Source organism: Octopus bimaculoides, chromosome 1, assembly GCF_046866305.1.
Source record: "Octopus bimaculoides isolate indiv1 chromosome 1, ASM4686630v1, whole genome shotgun sequence".
Lineage (NCBI taxonomy): Eukaryota > Metazoa > Mollusca > Cephalopoda > Octopoda > Octopodidae > Octopus > Octopus bimaculoides.
In genome coordinates, this window is record NC_142928.1 from 9,336,754 (window position 1) to 9,356,963 (window position 20,210).

At 36.7% G+C, this 20,210-nt stretch overlaps 1 protein-coding gene across 1 annotated transcript in view; it reads right to left on the bottom strand.

Moving 5' to 3' along the window:
* Positions 1-3,390: 3,390 nt before the first annotated feature.
* Positions 3,391-20,210, bottom strand: part of LOC106874199 (vacuolar protein sorting-associated protein 35) — a 35,727-nt gene continuing 18,907 nt past the window's right edge. Inside the window, exons 12-20 of the mRNA XM_089347229.1 lie at positions 19,529-19,677; positions 18,159-18,366; positions 16,861-17,016; positions 16,617-16,739; positions 16,342-16,521; positions 12,643-12,876; positions 9,950-9,973; positions 9,541-9,684; positions 3,391-5,281 (exon numbers count right to left, since the gene is read on the bottom strand). Of these exons, the coding sequence (XP_089203355.1) occupies positions 5,102-5,281; positions 9,541-9,684; positions 9,950-9,973; positions 12,643-12,876; positions 16,342-16,521; positions 16,617-16,739; positions 16,861-17,016; positions 18,159-18,366; positions 19,529-19,677 (1,398 nt within the window). The 3' untranslated portion in view covers positions 3,391-5,101. The remainder of the gene's footprint in view (positions 5,282-9,540; positions 9,685-9,949; positions 9,974-12,642; positions 12,877-16,341; positions 16,522-16,616; positions 16,740-16,860; positions 17,017-18,158; positions 18,367-19,528; positions 19,678-20,210) is intronic.

Genomic DNA, 20,210 nt, shown 5'->3' on the forward strand with positions numbered 1-20,210 from the left:
ATTTTTTTAAAACAAATTATTTTGCCGTCGTAAATCTCATCAACGTTTTATGCAATCATAGAAAAAATTAATTTCCCTCACAAATCTTCAATTAATTTTAATTTTAATGCTGTCAGCTTTTGTTTAAAAATCTAACTTCCACCAGAAAGCACCTCCACTGGATTTGATCTCTATTATCGATGTAGTAATAGTAAAATTGATATACCCAGTATTTTAAAATAAATTTCAGATTTCAGAAATGCTAACAGAATTCCGCTGTTTAAACAACACAAATAGAAGGCCAACTGGTTTTTTAAATGTCTATTTATCAACAGCTCACACCATAAAACATTGTTTTATTTGGGTAGGGGGGAATGTAGCAGAACAGGATTTCGATTGGGAAAATTTATTTATCAATAAAGGAGACACAGTAACAAGAGGGGCGAGAAAGAGAGAGAGAAAATAACATAGTGTATGACGAAGTAACAAGGAGTTCGCCAAGTTGCCAATTTAGTGAAACCGTTACTGACAAGGGAGGTAATTTACACTAATTCACACACAAAACGAGACTTTTTAAAATTTCTTTTCAACTTAAAATTTCCTTTAAGTGCTTGTAATTTATTTTTTGTAACCGATCTGAAGGGGGGAAATCGCAGGGAAACTTTAATAAACGATCGATTTAACAGATCTTTTTTTTAAATCAGCTATTAAATAGCAGAAATTGTTGCCGTTGTGTAAAAACGACTAATTAACGGTTTCAATGTTGATTTAATGCAGCGAGCTGACACGCCGGATAAATTGCTCACCAGTATTTCGTCTGTCTTTATGCTTTGGGTTTAATTTCCGCCGAGGTCGACTTTGCTTGTCATTCTTTCAGGGTCGATAAAATAATACCAGTAAACTACTGGAGTCCATTTAATCAATTAGCCGCCTCCCCCGAAATTTCAGGCCTTGTGCCAGATATTCAAATTTAAAATATCACATCTCTACCCTCAGTAACTTAACTAAAAACGTGGCCTTTATTCCGGTTCAACTTGCTGACAACAAACGAAAAAATTATTTTAGTAACTTGAAATATTTAATAATTTCTAAATTATATCAAAATGTTATATAATAATAATGATGATGATGTGTATTAGTTACATATTCTGTTAAGACCTAATTTTTTTCAATAAGCCGGGTCAACCAATTTGCTAATTTCACAAACTTTTTTTTTTTTTTTTTAAATCTTATATTGGACCTGTTTTAAGAACGAAAAATAAAAACTGCGTAAGTTTACACGATAATGATTAAACTGAAAACTTTGTATGTTGTCAGAGTTTGGTGGGGGAAAATAAAAACAATTTACATGCCACCCTTCATCCCGAAAATGTTTAAAAGCCAATTATTTCGTAATATCTGGAATTATTTAATATTTTCAAGCGATTTTATAAATATCTTCCTCCAACATTGATGACCGTTTAATACCTGTTATACTCCTCGTTGTTGAAGTTCACCTTAATTACAACCTAGCTAAGTTAAAACTACCACTCGGTTCCCTTCAACAACAACGCAACATGTCGTTGTCGTCAAGTCACAGAAACTGTAATGTAGTTAGAATTAGTTGGTTTATAAAATGATTGTACATTTCAAATTATTTTTTTCCACTTTTAATATATCGCTTTCCAATCTAATAAAGAAGATGCTATTTAGCTACTGCTATTACAATTACCATTGAACGTAAGTCATAAACTCTTTCTCTCTCTCTGTGTTGTGGTGGTGCAACGAATTTTATTGATTCCGACTTTAAAATAGAGTTTTATTGACAAAAATTATACGAGTGGGGAGATAATGATGAAATATGATAAAGAAATAGGCCAAAAACATAGCGGTTATGTATCAAGGGTTGTTACGTGAGTAGAGATAACCCACATACGCAAAAAGAAAATAGACCAAGACTACATGACACACGAAATTGATAGGACTGAAGTGTGTGTATGTGAGGTGGGGAAGTTAATTATTATATTTCCATCCCCGTCTGAGGTATTTCATGAATATATTCCAGTACATGACGGGTACTTTATCTAAATGTAAAGGACCATTTCAAAACAGTACAAGCATATTGTCTGAGTGTGGCTATGTGGTTAAGAAGTTGGTTTCTGAACACAGTTTTGGATTCAGTCTCACTATATGACACCTTGAACAAAGATCTATCTACTAACCAACTATTACATTAGATTTAGTAGATAAAAGGTGAAAGAAGCCCATATATATATATATATATATGATTTCTTTTACTTGTTTCAATAATTAGACTGCAGCCAATGCTGGGGCACTGCCTTGAAGAATTTTAGCCAAACGATATATATGCTTTTAATTGTTTCAGCCCTAAGTCTGTGGCCATGATGGAGCACATCTTTGTCTTGACATTGGGTGATAGTCATAAGCAAGTGTTGGTCATACAAGCAGTATAGAAAATATAATCTTGCTTGGAAATGAGTAATAATGGTTGGTGACAGGAAGAGCATCCAGCTGTAGAAAATCTGCCCCATTAAACTAAGTATGATCTTTGTAAGCATGGAAAAGTGGATATTATAATGATGATAATTCTGTTTCGGACAAGTAATCTTTAAAAAAAAAAAAATGATATTTATCTATCAAGTACAGTGGTTGAGAAGATATTTTCTTCTTTTCAAATGCAGCCATATTTAATAATATTCAGTTTGTTTCCTAATGTTGATAGCAACTAAACTAGTGTTGCATCATGTTGACCAAATTCCATTTGTGATCTCATATCAAATGAAGGAATGCAATATATATTTCAAGAATAGCATTTATGAATAAAGATTCCCCAATACATTTTTGTTAACCATATTTAAAATTCAATTCCAATCACAAAGTATCAATAAATATCTCCATGCATGTATCTATAATTTTTCAAGGCAAAATCTCTCAACTCAAAACATGGTCAGTCATATTATCCCTTTCTAAATTCTTGCCTTCTTTCTCCATCAAAATACTTTTTACCTCCCAATAAAATGTTTATATATCACCACACTGCATCAAAATCCATTTTATTTTTGTTTAATTTTGTAGAGAACCTCATAATTTTAGAGGATTCTTTTGATTTAGAAATTGTATCTCATTCTGAGTTTTAAACTCTTACTGGATTAAGAAGGATTTATGGATTAGTTAAATCCTTTCTCAAGTAAAGCGTTGTCTTACATTTTCTTAACTCCTATTTTTGTGAAAAGGTTTACACTTTCTACATATGCCAAATGAAGAATTCTGGATTATTAAATTAGAAATGGAAAGAAAAAGATATTTAGTTGTTAGTTGAACACAGAAAATTCCAGGTGAGAAAGAATTAAGCCAATTTTTGGCTACAAAATCAGAGGATTAGTGTAGATAAGGCAAACAAACAAACTTCAATTTTTTATTTGAAAAATCTTTTACTTTTCCAGAACATTAACAGATTTTAGTCGAGAGAGTGAAAGCCATGTTATAATGCTATAACAATTTCCAAAAGAGAAGAGATTAACTGGGGAGGAGGGAATAAAAATTAAAAAAAAAATATATATATAAACAAAACAAAGATAATTTCTTGAATCACATATTGTTTCACCATGCAGCAGATACAACTATACAGAAATAGCACTCATTAAAGAAAAAAAAAAAATTTTTTTTTTTTTCCATTTCATAATTTAGTTCAGCTTTTAGTACGACAAGAATATTTTGATCTTCTTCCTCAAGTTTTATTTATTAATTAGTAATAATCAATCACAGAATTTTGAGAATATATTCAGTCGCATCAATCTCAACACTAACTTTCTAATTGATAATTTAGAAATATCTCCACCAAACAATCAATTAATACCATTTAAGAAGATCCCCCAACAGTTTCCAAACTAATCTAATTCTTAATCAGGAGGTCACAAATTTTAAAACAAACATTTTTCTTGTTCCAAACTAATGGCCAATGTACCAGACACTTGCAGAAACTCATTTCTCTCTTTCACTCCAGATATAAAACAAAGCAGATATTTTTAAATGAATATCTTAATTTCCTAATAAATCTGCATGATTTCTATTAAAACATTAAAAACAGAACAGGTCTCAATGTGCTGTAAAGAAGCCAAACTTACAACTGTAGATTACAGTTGTAAAATAAATTTCAGTTGGAGTATGAACAATTAGATCATCGCAAACTCACACATCGAATGTTTGCAACGAGAGATGAGAGCACTCAAAAACAACTTTGCCCTCCAACTGACTGAAACATGTTTTAAAGGAATTCTAGGTTTCTTAATATTTAAAAAAAATGAGAAAAAAAAAAAAACAATAAGAAAATTCTGTTGTTTTGAGCACCAAATGCAAGTGAAATTGCAAAGAGTGTTTTTTTGTTGTGGAACTATTATTTAGGATAGTTTTGTGAGACTCCTGATTGGAGTTCAATTCGAGATTAGTAAAGATTTGCAATTGAAGGCAGTAATATTGTCACTTTTGAGAGAATAGTTGTTATTAATTAAAGAATTAGCAACGGAAATTATCAACAAGAACAAACAAAAATGAAGAAAAGATGAGTTAAAAATGGGTTGATGAAAAATTGCCAGAAAATTGCCTCAACTTCAGGCAACAAAAGAAGGAAAGCTGAAACATTCTGTTCAGCCGAAGAACATTTTGTCATTCACAACAGAAATTATATATTTATTGCTGGCAATTGGACCCAAATCAATATAGATTTTTGTATATTTGCAGTTTACAATTAAATAAAAATATAACAACCAGAAAGTCATTTACAATTTAGACTTCATTATTTCTTGTTAAATACAAATCATGATTTCGTTTTTCTTCATAGAATAATAAATGTTTATATAATAATAATAATAATAATAATACTCAACAAGGTCTATGCACCTTTCTATTTTGTTGTTTGTTTCTTTCCTCAAAAAGTCCTTTCTATAATACATCATGAGTTTAGGTGATTATATAAAAAGAAAAAAAAAAATGCCCCCACCTAAATCACATATAGCAGCATTCAGAAATTACTTACAGCCAAAGGATGGAGAGAAGAATTCTCTAGTGTTAGATGGCTAACATCAATGAAAAAAAAAACATGATGGTAGAATTGATTTAGAGTTTCCTATAGTGTCAGTCCTTCATAAGATGGACTACCAGAATCATTGTTTGCAATACGCATTTGGAGATGTTCCAATGTGTTCTGAAAATGCTTGTTAATTTGCTCTGTTTCTTCATTGGCCTCTAAATTTGGCAAATCTTCTCGGATTTTTGTAATAAGCTGGTTTAATACTGGAATAGTTATCTGAAAAAGAGTGTAAAAGCAGAAAAAAATCACAATTCAAAGGATATTATCTTAAATGTGGTTCTTTGAGTCTGATATATGACAAAGAAATATTACCAATAAATTTGGTGTTGGAATTAGCAGCAACTATTTAATATCACATGCCTCAAATGAGGTCTTACATTCTTATATATTTCACAAATATTCCAACAAAGTCAGTTTGCCACTTCAAAACTGAAATATGGAAGTTAGGAAATTTTTAAATTCTAAAAAATATAGGATGCCTACATTCATGCCAATAATTACAATACACCCCTTCACAAGGGTTGGCTGAAAAGTTCATAGACTGACCAAGATAGTCTCATGGAATGGTAACTAAACGAGGTCTAATTTTCAGCATAGTCCCCCCCCCCCCCGCCTTGCGGTCTCCACACTTCTTCCATCAGTGTTGCAGTTCTTGGATCCCATTGATGAAGAAGCTTTCATCCTGTTGGTCGAAAAAGTCATCTACACTAAATATGACATCCTCACTGTGATACTGGTTCCCAGCCAAGTGTAGAACAGGTGATAGTCAGATGGGGCCCAAATCAGGAGAATAGGGACAGTGATCAACCAGTTCAAAGCCACAGCCATTGAAACCACAGACCATGCTGGAGCATTGTGCTGATGGAACAAAACCCCTTTCATCAGGTTTCCTCAGCATTTGGTCTTGATAACCTTTCATAAATATGTCTCAGCAATATGGCAAACTACTCTCCAATAATGGTGTGGCTCTTTTCAAGATAATCAATAAACACAATACCTTTTGCATCCCCCAAAAAACTAAGGCCATCCCATTCCCGGCAGATGAAATGACCATGGCTTTCTTTGGAGCAGATGAGGAGGAGGGTTGTTTCCACTGCATGGATTGTCTCTTTGTCTCTCTGGCTCAAAGTGATGAACCCAACACTTATTATTGTAGGTTAGCAAACATTCAAGGAAACAGATTTTCCAGTGATGTGATCAGCCTGGTGCACTTTTGATCAGGTGTCAGAAAACGTGGCACCCACTGACTAGAAATCCTCACCATGCCAAGTTTATTGTGCAGAATATTCTCAACTCTCTTACAGGATAAGCTAATAACATTGGCTATTTGATTTACAGTCAATCATCAGTCATCCATCACCATGTGGTGAACACAATCAATGTTTTTCTTGGTGGTAGCAGTTGCAGGACGTCCAGACCGTGGGTCACCGACCAGACTCTTCCTTCTCCTCCTAAATTCAACTGCCCAATTTTGCACTTCAATTCCAACACCACCATATAATCGATTCCTTCTAGCATTTTACTAACACTTACTCATAATGGTTTTATTGTTTGTTGTATTATTCTCCCATTATATTATTGCAATGGGTGTCAACACTCCAGTCATAAACAATTAAATAGTTAACATTAAATTTTCCCTAAACAATGTCCAACAGAATTCCCCACACTTATCTCCATTAAAATATATGCCATTAACTATTATTTCAAATGTTTCCCTTACAGAAGTTTCCTTTATCTTCTACATTCATCATCATCATTTATCATCCATTTTCCATGCTGGCATGGGTTGGACGGTTTGACAGAAACTAGTAAGGCCTGGGGCCACACAAGGCTCCATTGTCTGTTTTAGCTTGGTTTCTATGGCTGGATGCCCTTCCTAATGCCAACCACTTTATGGAGTGTTACATGGTACCTGCATAGGTGCTTTGTAAATGGTACAGTATACAGGGTGCCGGGAATAAACTGTCGTCTAAATTACGCAAAAGTGAACATAACACTGACATCTCATTTTAACAGATATATTTACCAAAATTCCATAAAAATATCTTGAAATACTCAAGAGTAAATTTATTCAATAAAATCGCCATTGGCTTCAACCATAGCAGTATAATATTGCCATCACTAGTGATCACTCCAAACACCATGATGTTGACTGGATGTTTGGTTTTTATCACTCTCGGTACATGTTTGTATTGGAGCTTCCAGCACGAATGCCAAGCAGTACAGCATGTCATTTCCAAATGTCTGACAGAGTGAATGAGTCACGGTACTGCTTTTCTCACAGACGGTGCCCAACTGACCCTATTATACTGTGTAGCCAACAAAATCAAAAACAATGTGCATGCATGTAATTAGAAATATAAAATGGCAACAATCTACCCATCGCACTGTGTGTGTGTGTGTGTGTGTATATGCATATATACAGAATGTTTGGGATAAATTTGACAGTTGGCATAAAAGGAAAAGAAAACACAACATCCCATCCAAAAATAAAAGAATGTTTAAAAAGATAAAAAAAAATATCAACTGGATTACGATTTGGCAGATAACAGTTTCCTCAAAGTAGCTGCCTTCAGCTTTCACCATGACCTCAAGACGGCTCCAGAACCTGGCACATGCATTCTTCACGGTGTCCCTGGGAAGATCTTTGAAACACCTCCATGATCTTAGCCACCAGCTCAACCTAAGTATTGTAGGCAGAGTGGCTGATGTCTTTCTCAATAATGCTCCACGCATAGTAATCCATGGAATTATATCATCTTCATCATCATCGTTGTTTAATATTCAGTCTCCATGCTGGCATGGGTTGGATGGTTTGACATGGAGCTGGCTAGCAGGGAGCTGTCTGTTGTGGCATGGTTTCTATGGCTGGATGTCCTTCATAATGCCAACCACTTAGCAGAGTGTGCTGGGTGCCCCCAGTGCACTTATACAGCACAGGCATGGGTGCTTTTCAAGTGTCACTGGCACCTGAAAGGACAAGCCTGTAGATGTGGAAGACAGGTTTTTACTTAGCTTGACATGTCTTCTCAAGTACAGCAAATCACCACATCTCCCGGTCTCTCGTCCTTTCTTCAGTGAGGCCCAGTGTCCAAAGATCCTTTCTCACCACTTTATCCCACATCTTCCTGGGTCTACTTCTTCTACAGGTATCCTCATCAATTAGAGCTTGGCACTTCTTTATGCAGCTGTCCTCATCCATGTCCTCATCGCACGACCAAACCAGCACAGTCTTCTCTCGTGCACACAACATCCAATGCCCCTTATACCCAATTTTCCTCTTAAATCATTTACATTTGAAGGAGCCTACTGTCTGTGTATTTTTAGGGCTTATTCTACTTGCAATTATAATGGAGGGAATTCGGAGGCCAGAAACTGGAGCTGGTCAGATTGTAGAAATTCTCCAACAACGACTAACTCTTTCCAGAGGCATGGCAAGGGGTAAGATCTTGCTACCACAAACGCGTGGCCTTCCAACAGTAATATTCTCCAGTCAGGGATTAACCACAGTCTCCAACAGCTTCACACAGCCGTCTAAACTGAGCTTAAGGTCCAGTTCAAAGATGTGGGGAGGCATCACATCACATCACTGGTGACACAATCTGAAAACCATCACAGTTTAGGGGAACTTGGCTTTCATGATACATGGGACATCTGAGAAAAACCAGATCATCTCTGACTCAACAGATTGCCTCAGCTTGTTCAGGAGTTTCTTTGTCTTTGTCAAGCAGTTCTCCTTGGCTTTGGTTGTTAGAATTTGTCCATTGTGCCTCTTGTACAAGGGCCAACTTCATGGCAGCAACTCCAATATCCATCACTCTTGCCAAAGCACAGATTCCTTTGCTCAGATCTTCCATCACTGCGTCCTGAAGTTGCTGGATGAATTCTGGTGTGTGGATGCAGTCAGAATGCTTTTTATGTCCCTTCCCATTGACCATTGCAGCTGTCCATGTCACGTATTACAGCCTTTACGGTATTCACAGACCATTGAGCATTTTGATATTTGATGCAAATCATCATGATATGGGTAAGTAATTCTCTTCCAATATTCAGATGGTTCCCAGTCCTCCACCTTAGCTAACTTTCTCTCAACTTTAATCTTTAATCTTCCTTAAGCTCTCCAACACCACTGACTGTTCACAAATACATCAAGCTGTTCCTGAAAAAAAGGAGACTTAAAAAAAAAAAATTGTCAAATTTAGCCCAAACACCCTGTTTGTATGTATCATATGTTGAAGAAGGGTTATATTATATTGACACTCTTAAAGAATAATTATTGGAACATACAAGAGAGACTTGTCTAAGAGAACAGCAACTCTGAATAAGGAATCAAACCATGAGCACTCGTCCAACACATCCCAGCCTAAAAGATAAATACATGATGATGATGGTGATGATGGTGATTTTTTTATAATCCACAACCAGAAAAAAACAAAAAAACAAAAAAAAACTGAATAGTTGCAGGGGTCACTTACTTGATCATTTCCTTTTTCAAAGAAATAAATGTAATGATTGAGAAGTTCAACAAAAAGTTGAACTTGAACAGAATTGTCCATGCACTGGTTGGCAATTTTGACTCCCTTCTTCAGACATTCTGCCACTCGTTTCCCATCATGCATCTAAGAAAAAACAAACAAACAAACAGACAAACCAAGAAAAGAAAATTAAAATCCAAGGAAATGTTTTGATTGAATGAATCTTTGAAGGTAAAAGAGAGAAAGAGGGATGTATAAGTAATTCTAGTGGTGGGACAGGCTAGATTGTTAATTCTAAGAAACTGTAAGTGGAGACATAAAAAGGATTGGAAAAACAAGTTCAAAGAGTTTATTAGTCTAGGAAGTATGAAATTAGAATTGAGAAAGCATATTATAATAAAATTCTTACTTTCACAAAGATCTTAGGGGAATTCTAGAAAAAAATTAAAAAAAAAAAAAATATATAAATACACATTTCAAAATCATTGACATCTGACATAAAATAAATAACAACAATTGCAACATAGAACTTGCAGTTAATCAGGATTTCATGAGATATGAGTAGTTCTTCTGTATATGTTTGTATTCTACACAAAAATAGTCGTTTTGTATGTATTTGAGATGTTTGCAAAGATTTAATGGGATGAAATAGTAAGAGTCAATATACAAAAGTGATTATTTGTACAAATATATTCATTAAAGAGGTTAGGAAGGGCATCCAGCTGTAGAAACTCTGCCAGATCAGATTGGAGCCTGGTGTAGCCATCTGGTTCACCAGTCCTCAGTCAAATCGTCCAACCCATGCTAGCGTGGAAAGCGGACATTAAACAATGATGATGATGATGATCAAAGGAAGGGTTTATAAGGGTTGTGTGAGAGCTACAATGCTGTATGGGAGTGAGAGATGATGTCTGAGGGGAAGAGAGAGAGAGATGGTAATGTTGAGAAGGACTGAGAGAGCAATGGGGAGAGAAATGTGTGTGGGGGGGGGGTGAAGCTGTTTGATAAGAGGAGGACTGAGGATTTGCTGAGGTTGAAGGAATTGGTAGAATGGTCGGCAAGGGCGAATGGAGTGAGGTGGTATGGGCATGTGTTGAGGAGAGATGAGGAGGATGTTCTTAGGAGGGTGACTGCATTTGAGGTAAATGGAGCACGAAGGTGAGGAAAAGGTGGAGGAGGAGATTGGGAGGGTTGGTTTGAAAAAGGGGGATGCCCAAAACCGGGCAAGATGGCGAGAGGGTGGTTGCTATGGCATTGAGGTAGATCTGGCCACCCCTGTTAATGGGGACAAAACCCAGATTTAAAACACTGGATGATGATGATGATGATATTTACAGACATATATTTGTGAGAGAGAGACAGTATTAATAGTGAGAAGTAAGAAGAGTGCATTTTGCACCAAAAGCCAAAGTGAGATTTTCTTTCATGGTTATAGTTTGTTCTAACAGAACATCCACAGTGGGGGAGCGGGATCATTGCCAGAGCAGCTGTCTGGCTTCTGTGCTGGTGGCACGTAAAAAACACCATTTGAGCGCGATTGTTACCAGCGTCGCCTTACTGGCACTTGTGCTGGTGGCACGTGAACAAAACATTCGAGCAAGGCCATTGCCAGTGCCGCTGGACTGACCTCGTGCCGGTGGTACGTAAAAAGCACCCACTATACTCTTGGAGTGGTTGGCATTAGGAAGGGCATCCAGCTGTAGAAACTCTGCCAGATCAGATTGGAGCCTGGTGTAGCCTACTGGCTTGCCAGTCCTCAGTCAAATCGTCCAACCCATGCGAGCATGGAAAGCAGACGTTAAATGATGATGATGATGATTTTGTACATAATATTTCTGACGTTTACATTAGTAAACAATTAATTGGTGTCTCATTAGTCATATTTCACCAAATAAATTTTAGTTTTGTCATACTCTTAGACTTCATTCTTTTCTAATTATTTTAATTACTTTCCCTAAAAGCTGATGATTGTCCATCAAATCCAATGATGCTGATCTTCTCTTCAAATCTGGGATCCTTTTATCACTCACAAAGCATCTGTAGAAACTGGATGTTAAGATCTCCAGTATTTTAACAAGTCAACTATGTCGTCCATATATTGCAGCCATTCAAGTGGAAAGTAGAATGACAGAAAGATATTTTACTACTGAAAATGAATTCATTTTTGTTTTTATACTACTTCTTTTATTGTTTTTCTCACTTCTAAGTTTTGTAATGAGTCATACTTTCACTCATGTTATCCTATTCAGATCTTGTATCGCATCATTGCTTCGAGGTGACACCTGCCACTGTTTTTGTTTTTATCATCATCCTTGTGACTGCCTGCTAGTTATATGCCCAAAAATATAGATCTCTATAACACACACACACACACACACAACTCGTGACAACAAGTCAAGGAAGAAGCCTTCATTTGGTTGACTTATCAGAAATAACAGCCAAAGCTAACTCAAATTACACTCTACATGCTTGAAAATGGAAGGACAAATTTGATAATGTAGTCCTAGATGCACTACTCCTGAGAAAAAGACAAGATGGTTACACTCAGAACACCTTTGATTATAAGTCTGGTTAGTTGAGGTTGATTGGAGGATAAACAACAAATCCTCATAAATAAATATATTGGTGTGTCAACCCTTCATACCTCGACCCTTTTATTCAGCTTTACTCAATCACATCTACAATCAACAAATGTTCATATAAAGCATTTAAACCAGGGGGGCATGAAAACAACACCCAGTCCAAGCTGTCAAAAGTGGTTGGCATATTAGGAAGGGTATCCAGTTGTAGAAAGCAAAGTAAACACTGGAGGTTGATGCAGTCCTTGGATACATCAGATCTTGTGAAACCATCCAACCCATGCCAGCATGAAACACAAACATTAAGTGATAGTAAATCTGGAAAAAGTTAAGGGTACTATAGCCCCTTATCTTTGTACAAGAGCTATAACAATTGAAGAGGGCTTAAACTTTGAAGCTAACAGCCTCCACAGGCAAAGTCAGAAAAGCTAGGGATTCTTATTGTACAGCAACCAGATGCTAGAGTCAGTGTCGAGACGTGTAAACAAGAGACAAAAGAAGATTTTTTTTGTTTGTTTTTTACCTCTTCCTGGTTATTCTTCTTTCCAGACCAAAACAAATGGGAACAAGTAGCAACACCACGGCACTGGTCAGGTTTCTTCAGAAGTTTAGATGCTGCGAGAGCACATTGTGTACGCAGTGGTTCATGATTCTCTTCACTGAAGCAAGACATCTGCTCTAAAGTACCAATAATCAAGGTGATGGCAGCAAGCTGTGCTTTACTATCGCTGATTTCATCTTCATATAAAGAAAATGCCTGTCAAAATAAGAGTTAAGAAAATGTGCAATTGTTGAATGAATCTCACAGAGATGTGTTCATGCCTTTATCATTAAATCAATTTGATATTAAAATGCTGGACTAGTCCGTCTTGGACTAGTCCATCAGAGAAGAGATGGTCGTGAAGGAGTTGGGAGGAGGAGATATGCAAGAGGTTTCAGTTGGAGGAAAAATGGATGCAAGAGAGAGACACCACTGATGGAATTATTGTGAGGGTTGAGGTAGGAGTGATATACAATTAATAATTACAATCGAAACTATTGTAATTATGATATGTGGAAAAGATGAAGTATGTGTGTATGGGGGGGGGGGGAGACTCATCAAATTAAAGAAATAAGTGATTGTGCACATGGATGCAGCTGTCAGTGTTGATGTTGGCCATATGTAAAATTGTGCAAGTGTGTGTGTGTGTGTGTGTGTGCATACATTTGAAGTGCTTTGATGCAGGTCATCGTATTGTGTCTGTTATTAGGGTTAGGTTTCCCAGTCAGGTGGAAACTCATCCTTCATGATAGAGACTATTGAACATAGGCAGTTGCCATGTGGGGCCTCACATCTTTCAGCTAATATGAGAACTTAGCTTGTGTGCTGTTTGTCAGTAGTGACAAGGTAGTATATTGTGGGTTGGTTTTTCTTGAAATGATTCTAATTGTATTTTGTTCCTAGAGAACAACATTAGTGGATCAAAACTCTGTTAGGTTTACTCATGAAAGGTGGGAAGACTTGGGGAGTGAAGACAAGAAATGAGTGAGTGTTGGGTAATGCTTTACCATCATCATATAATGTTTGTTTTCCATGCTGGCAAATGTAGTTTGATGGAGATGATGATGATGAACACTCTAGAAGAGATTTCACATTCAGACAGCAGGGCGTGAATGGAATCACAAAGTAGGCAACTTTGCCAGCTGATTCTTAGGTCATACGTTTTGATGACTTTACTGATGGACAACAACTTATAAGCTAATCTAATCTGTTTTAAAAATAATCTGACATAAATCACTATCCAAATTTACTCATCTATGAGAAAACACCATTTCATCATCATCATTTAACATCGATTGTCCATGCTGGCATGGGTTGGACGGTTTGACCAGGGCTGGTAAGCTGGAAGCATGCACCAGACTCCAGTCTGATTTGGCATGGTTTTCTACAGCTGGATGCCCTTCCTAATGCCAACCATTCTGAGAGTGTAAAGGGTGCTTTTAAGTGTCTTTTGTGTGACACCAGTATCTGCCACAACTGCGATTTTGCTTGGCTTGATGGGTCTTCTTCTCGAGGATGACATAATACCAAAGGTCTTTGTCATTGTCCTTGTGAGACCCAACTCTCGAAAGGAACTCAGCCACTTTACCTCTGTGAGGCCCAACGCTCGAAAGGTGCTCTTTAGGTGCCAGTTACATGACACCAGCATCAACCATGACTATGATTTCACTTGCCTTGATGGGTCTTCTCAAGCACAGCATATCACCAAAGGTCTCAATCACTAGTCATTGCCTCTGTGAGGCCCAAAGTTTGAAGATCATGCTTCACCACTTCGCCCTATGTCTTCCTGAGTCTACATCTACCACAGGGTCCCTCCACATATTGGCACTTTTTTACACAGCTGTCTTTGTCCATACACATCACATGACCATACCAGCACAATTGTCTCTCTTGCACACCACATCTGATGCCTCTTATGCCTAACTTTTCTCTCAAGATGCTTACACTCTATCGAACATGCACACTGATGTTGCACATCCCCCAAAGCATACTGGCTTCATTTCTTTCAAGCCTATGCAAGTCCTCGCCTGTCACAGCCCATGTTTCACTGACACGTAGCATAGCTGTTTGCACACAGGACTCATACAACCTGCCTTTCACTCTGAGAGAGAGGCCCTTTGTTGCCAGCAGAAGTAGGAGCTCTCTGAACTTTGCCCAGTCTAATCTTATTCTCGGGGCATCCACCTCCACTACTAACTTGATCACCTAGATAACAGAAGCTAATACCTCTAGCTTGTTCCCCTGGCAGTTGATGGAGTCTATTTCCTGCACATTTTTAGAGTTTATTGTACCTGTGCATCTTGCCTGCACCTTTTATGTGTCCAAAGCTTACATCAAGTGCATCTTATGGAGTTTCTACCTATGCCTTTTCTACAGATCAAGCAGGGCCATCTACCTGAAGGGATTTGTCATTTGTCTGCCTTCCTACTTACTAAATTTTGGTTTTTGCTACGTTTAACTCTAAGACCCTTCGATTCTAGACCTTGCTTCCATACCTGGAACTTCTCTAGTTTTGGTAGTGATTCAGCAATAAGGGCAAGGTCATCAGCATAGAGGAGCTCGCAGGGGCAGCCTGTCTTAAATTCCTCTGCCATTGCATGGAGGACTATGATGAACAAGAGTGGGCTGAGCACCGATCTTTAGTGAACCCCTTACTTGTACCCTGAATTCTTCGCTGTACTCATTGCCAACTCTCACCTTACTGGTAGCATCCCTGTACATAGCTTGTACAACTCACATCAATCACTCATCTATCCCTAGTTTCCACATTGACCACCAGATAAGGGATCATTCCTAGTTAACATTTGCCAAGTAAAGAAACATGCCAATAACAAGATGTCCATCTCACTCTCTAAGAAACACCTTTTCCTCTCTTCACTATATCTTCAGCAAAAATTGTGGTTTCATCTTTTTTTTCAATAGGTTTAACATATTTTATCAGGAGAATTAAAGAAAACATTTAAACTATCCAGATTGTCTTCGAAGAAACTTATTTCCAACATGAAAAACAGTTATTGTGCAAGCAAGTTCTTAAATAAGAGAAATAAATATAGTTTGTCATTTAATATACAAGATAGTCTCACATTTGGCATCAAGACTACTCAAATGATTTCATGCTTAATTACATTCCATGAAATTAGAGGTTTGTAATGGTTGACAAATTTACCATATAATTTAATGAAGGCAATCTCAATATTTTTAACACATAACAACAACGAATAAAAGAAATCTCTCGATTTCTCAGTGTAAATATTAACAATGTATTTTTTGAGAGAAATATTGGTTGAATCTAAGTGACAATGATTTCAGAAACATTTCTAAGTTTTCATAATATAGATAAAACATATCTTATTTCAAAAATAAACTGAGTTTCCTTGACTTGTTACAATTGCAGCTCAGCCAGTCTCAAAACAGCAAGGGAATATAATGGAAATTCAAACCATTGTCCACAATAAAATGGTCGTTGAATCTCACAAAAAGACATTACATTTACAGCAAAATTCCACTGCTAATATTCACCGATTCTTCTCCTCAGTCATTCAGAACATGTATGACAGATAATGGTATATTGTGTTATGGTGCCGTACAACCAAACTTATGAGGGAGACTTGAAATCTTCTGAATCAGGCGAAAATGAATTTCAAGAAAATTGTTATTAAAAAGAAAAGCTTTAATGCCTACCTGTGACATGAACTCATAAGCAACAGATTCATAATTTTCATACTGGATTTTTCCTGCAGCTATTGCGCCCTGCAAAAATAATCTTAATGGAACCTCAGCTTGTTCTGCCTTAATTAAAGCACCAATGGTCTGATGACAGAACTGAAATATACGGCCACATTTTTTTTGCCACTGTTCATCCTGAAGAAAGAGAGAATAAAGAGACACAAGTTCATAAACAAGAGATACAACAACAGCAGACACAAGAGACAACAAGAAGCATTTTGATAACTCACCTCTTCCTGGAGAGAATGGTAGAGGAAAGCCAGGCGGTATGCAGCAAAGACAATTGGAGGTAAAGTAAACTTTATTCGAGCATTACCACCATTGCTGAAATGTTTACGAGCTGTGTTCAAAATCTGAAAAAAAAAAAAAAAGAGAAATATAATTGTGTGATAGCAAAACGTTACAAAACGATCAAAAAGAGAAGCAATTTGGTCAACAATGAGATACAACAGTTGAAATCAAAATCTATCTTACATGGAATTGCTGGTTTGGATCATCTGATACCATTAGATGTATGAATCTTCCCATCAATCCTTGTTCTTCAGAAAAATCTTCAGGATCATCTGGTTCTTCTGGTTGATCACTTTGGTCTTTTATCAAGATGGAAACAATGTTTAAAATGTCATCAACCTGAAAAAGAAAAAAAAAAAAAAAAGAGAGGTTAAATCACTTTCAAACAAAATATTTCCAGAAGAATGGCCAAGTTCCAAACCATAACCACTTGATTTTTGTTTTTCCCCCCAGAAATTTACATTCAGGGATTCTCTGCACACGAAACATGGCACATGTATGTCAGATTATCAAAAAGAAGAACAGAAAGAATGCTCCATTATTGGTAAGAATTCTTCATTGTTTAAGTGATATAGGCTTAAAGTACCAATACAACATCAACAACAAAAATAATAACCTTGAGAATAATTTTCACATGAGGTCAGCAATTTGGGGAGGAGGAGGAGGAGGAGGAGGCAAGTTGATTACATTGACTTCAGTACATAACAGATACTTTACTTTATTGACCCCAGAAGAACGAAAAGCATAAAAGTTAGAAAAAAAATGCCTCTAAGAATTTTGCCAGGTGTGCCACTGGTTCTACCAGCTCATTGCCTTTCAAAGTCAATTACAGTCGAATCTGAATGTAATGAACTGGAAGAATTGCCACTAAGCAACTCGTCCAACACAATTTTGCCAATTCACTGCCTTTGCTGCTGCTACTACTACTACAAGCTATTAAACATTCTCTGATTAGTAACCTATCAACTAAACCTTAGTTTCTTTCAATTTGGAGTTTATGCAGCAGAGACATATCAGGAGCAAATCTAAGGGAAAATTAGCTTAAAATTACAACACATTAACAGAGGAAAAACCAAACGGCATCATAAAGCCATGAGGTGGCTCCTTTGCCTGCTTCTAAGCCAATTCATCTCAATTACACAGTTTATGGGGGAAAGCATGGATGTAAACTGTCCATTACTTACTTCTTTGGCCTTAGTCAAGAAAATCCATTCAAAGCTGCCTTAGTAATGAGTCGGTATTTGAAGAATGAAGAAAATTCATGTAATTTTTCAAGTTCCACTTCTAAGATGGAATATTTAAATATGTTATTTTTATTTCAAGAGATGACAAGTTGGTAAATCAGGGTCCAATAAGAAAATAATGAGTTTATTATCAATTTATGTCAGCAAACAATTATCACACACACACACACAAAGATGCCTATTATAATTCTATTTTTTTGGGGGGGTTTCAAACAAAAAAAGGGAATATATTGTGACCTGTTCTGGTGTGAGGATCTTTGTGTCATTTTCAAGAGCACTGTTAATCAGGAAAGCACTCATTGTTTTGCGACCGTGATAATCAAAATATTTGAAGAGAGGCCCAAAATGTTTCAGTTCCAATACAGTCAGAAGATTTTGGTAGACATCAATAGGAATCTTTAACAAATGCATTAATTCTTTGGAGACAGCAGTTCCATATTTCAGTCTGGAAAACATTAAACAAATGTCTAAGATAAGCAGTTAATAAAATGAAAATGTGTCACACAGCTTCAAGCTTGGAATGCACGTTTACATTATATGTCTATAAAACGCATACACTTATACACATTTAACTTCATCTTTACAATACACAATACAATACACACTCACACCACCATTGTTATTTAATGTCCACTTTTCCATGTTTGCATGCATCAGAAAAAACTTGTTGAGGAAGATTCTATATGGCTGGATACCCTTCCATCAGTAATCCTCACTTGTTTCCAATCAAGGTAACATTTCCCCTGGCCAAACAGGTTTTCCACGAATGAATGGAAACAACATTGCTTGTATGACAATGACACTCGTTTACAACCATCACATAAAGTCAAGACAAGGGTACACACACACACATATTTACAATGGGCTTCTTTCAGAGATTTAAATGTAAACTACTAAAACTGATGATTTGTTCTCATAGCAGCAATGCTGTTCTATTTTGTGGGCTTCAATTGTTGTAAGGACCACTGTCCAGGCTCCACTGTCTGCTTTGGCATGGCCTTCCCTATGCCAACCACTTTACAGAATATACTGGGTGCTTTTTACATGGCACCAGCACCAGTGGGGTCATCACATAACTCAGAAGACAAAAATCCCTCAACTGGAAGCGGGAGGGTACTGAAGGAGTGGCTTTGTGCTGGGTGATGAGAAGTTAGAGTAGTGGTTGGGAAGCAAACTTCTCAACTAGACATCCATGCCTACAACTATATAAACATATATTTATTAGGTGCCACACACACACACACATATTATATATTTGCAATCAATATATCTACATTATTAATTACTCTCATCTTCATAGTATGCATGATGGAGAGGTACACACACACACTTGTATGTGTGTGTGTGTGTGTGATTAAGAAGCTTGTTTCCCAACGATGTAATGTTAGGATCAGTCCCACTGCACAGTACCTTGGACAAATGTCTTCTATTGTAGCCCTGGGCTGACCAGTGTTGTGAGTGAATCTGGTAGATGGAAACCATACTAAACCTGTCGTGAGTGTGTGTTTGCATGCAATTTCAATAACTGTCTTCCAAAAGGTTAAACATTCTATACAGAGAAATATATGCTAAAAATGCAAGTCCCCATTTTCCTGTTCCCTACTTACTGTTCCATTTCAAGGCGATTGAATATTTCAACAGTCGTTTCTAATACTTTGTCAACATAATCCACTCGGTCAGGGTAACACTTCAGCGCCAAGTTAATCAAAGCTACCTGCAGAGCAACAATATCTTCAGGAGGCATGTCTTGCCGGTTCTGGTAAAAGAAAGAAAATCACATAATGAAACACACCAGTTTCCATTTTAACCTTTTTTGGACATATTTTTTGGTTAAAGCATACACACACACACACTTCATAAAGACAAGAGAGGAAAATGAGGCCTCTATATTTCATATCACATTGTGCCCAGTGTAGTAGGTCATAATCCATAGCCATAGACTGAGACAATTTAATATTGAGGTTATTTTACAACAGAAGGTAATGAAAAAAAAAAACAATTATTCACCAAAGATTTTATCACTGGAAAAAAAGAAAAAAGAAAAACTAATTTCTAAAAATATTAATAAACTATTTTTCTTGTTCAACTAACATCTTAATTCAGAAAATGGCCATTTACAAATGGTACATCATTCTTGGTTGCAAAGAGATAGTCACAGCACTAGGTCAACATTCTGCACCTTGTGAGCCAACATTCGATGTCCCATAGGGATCTGTTCTTGGTTCCCTATTGTTTGTAGCATATATTAACAAAATAGAAGCCAACTCGAAGCACGTTATTATGTTAAAA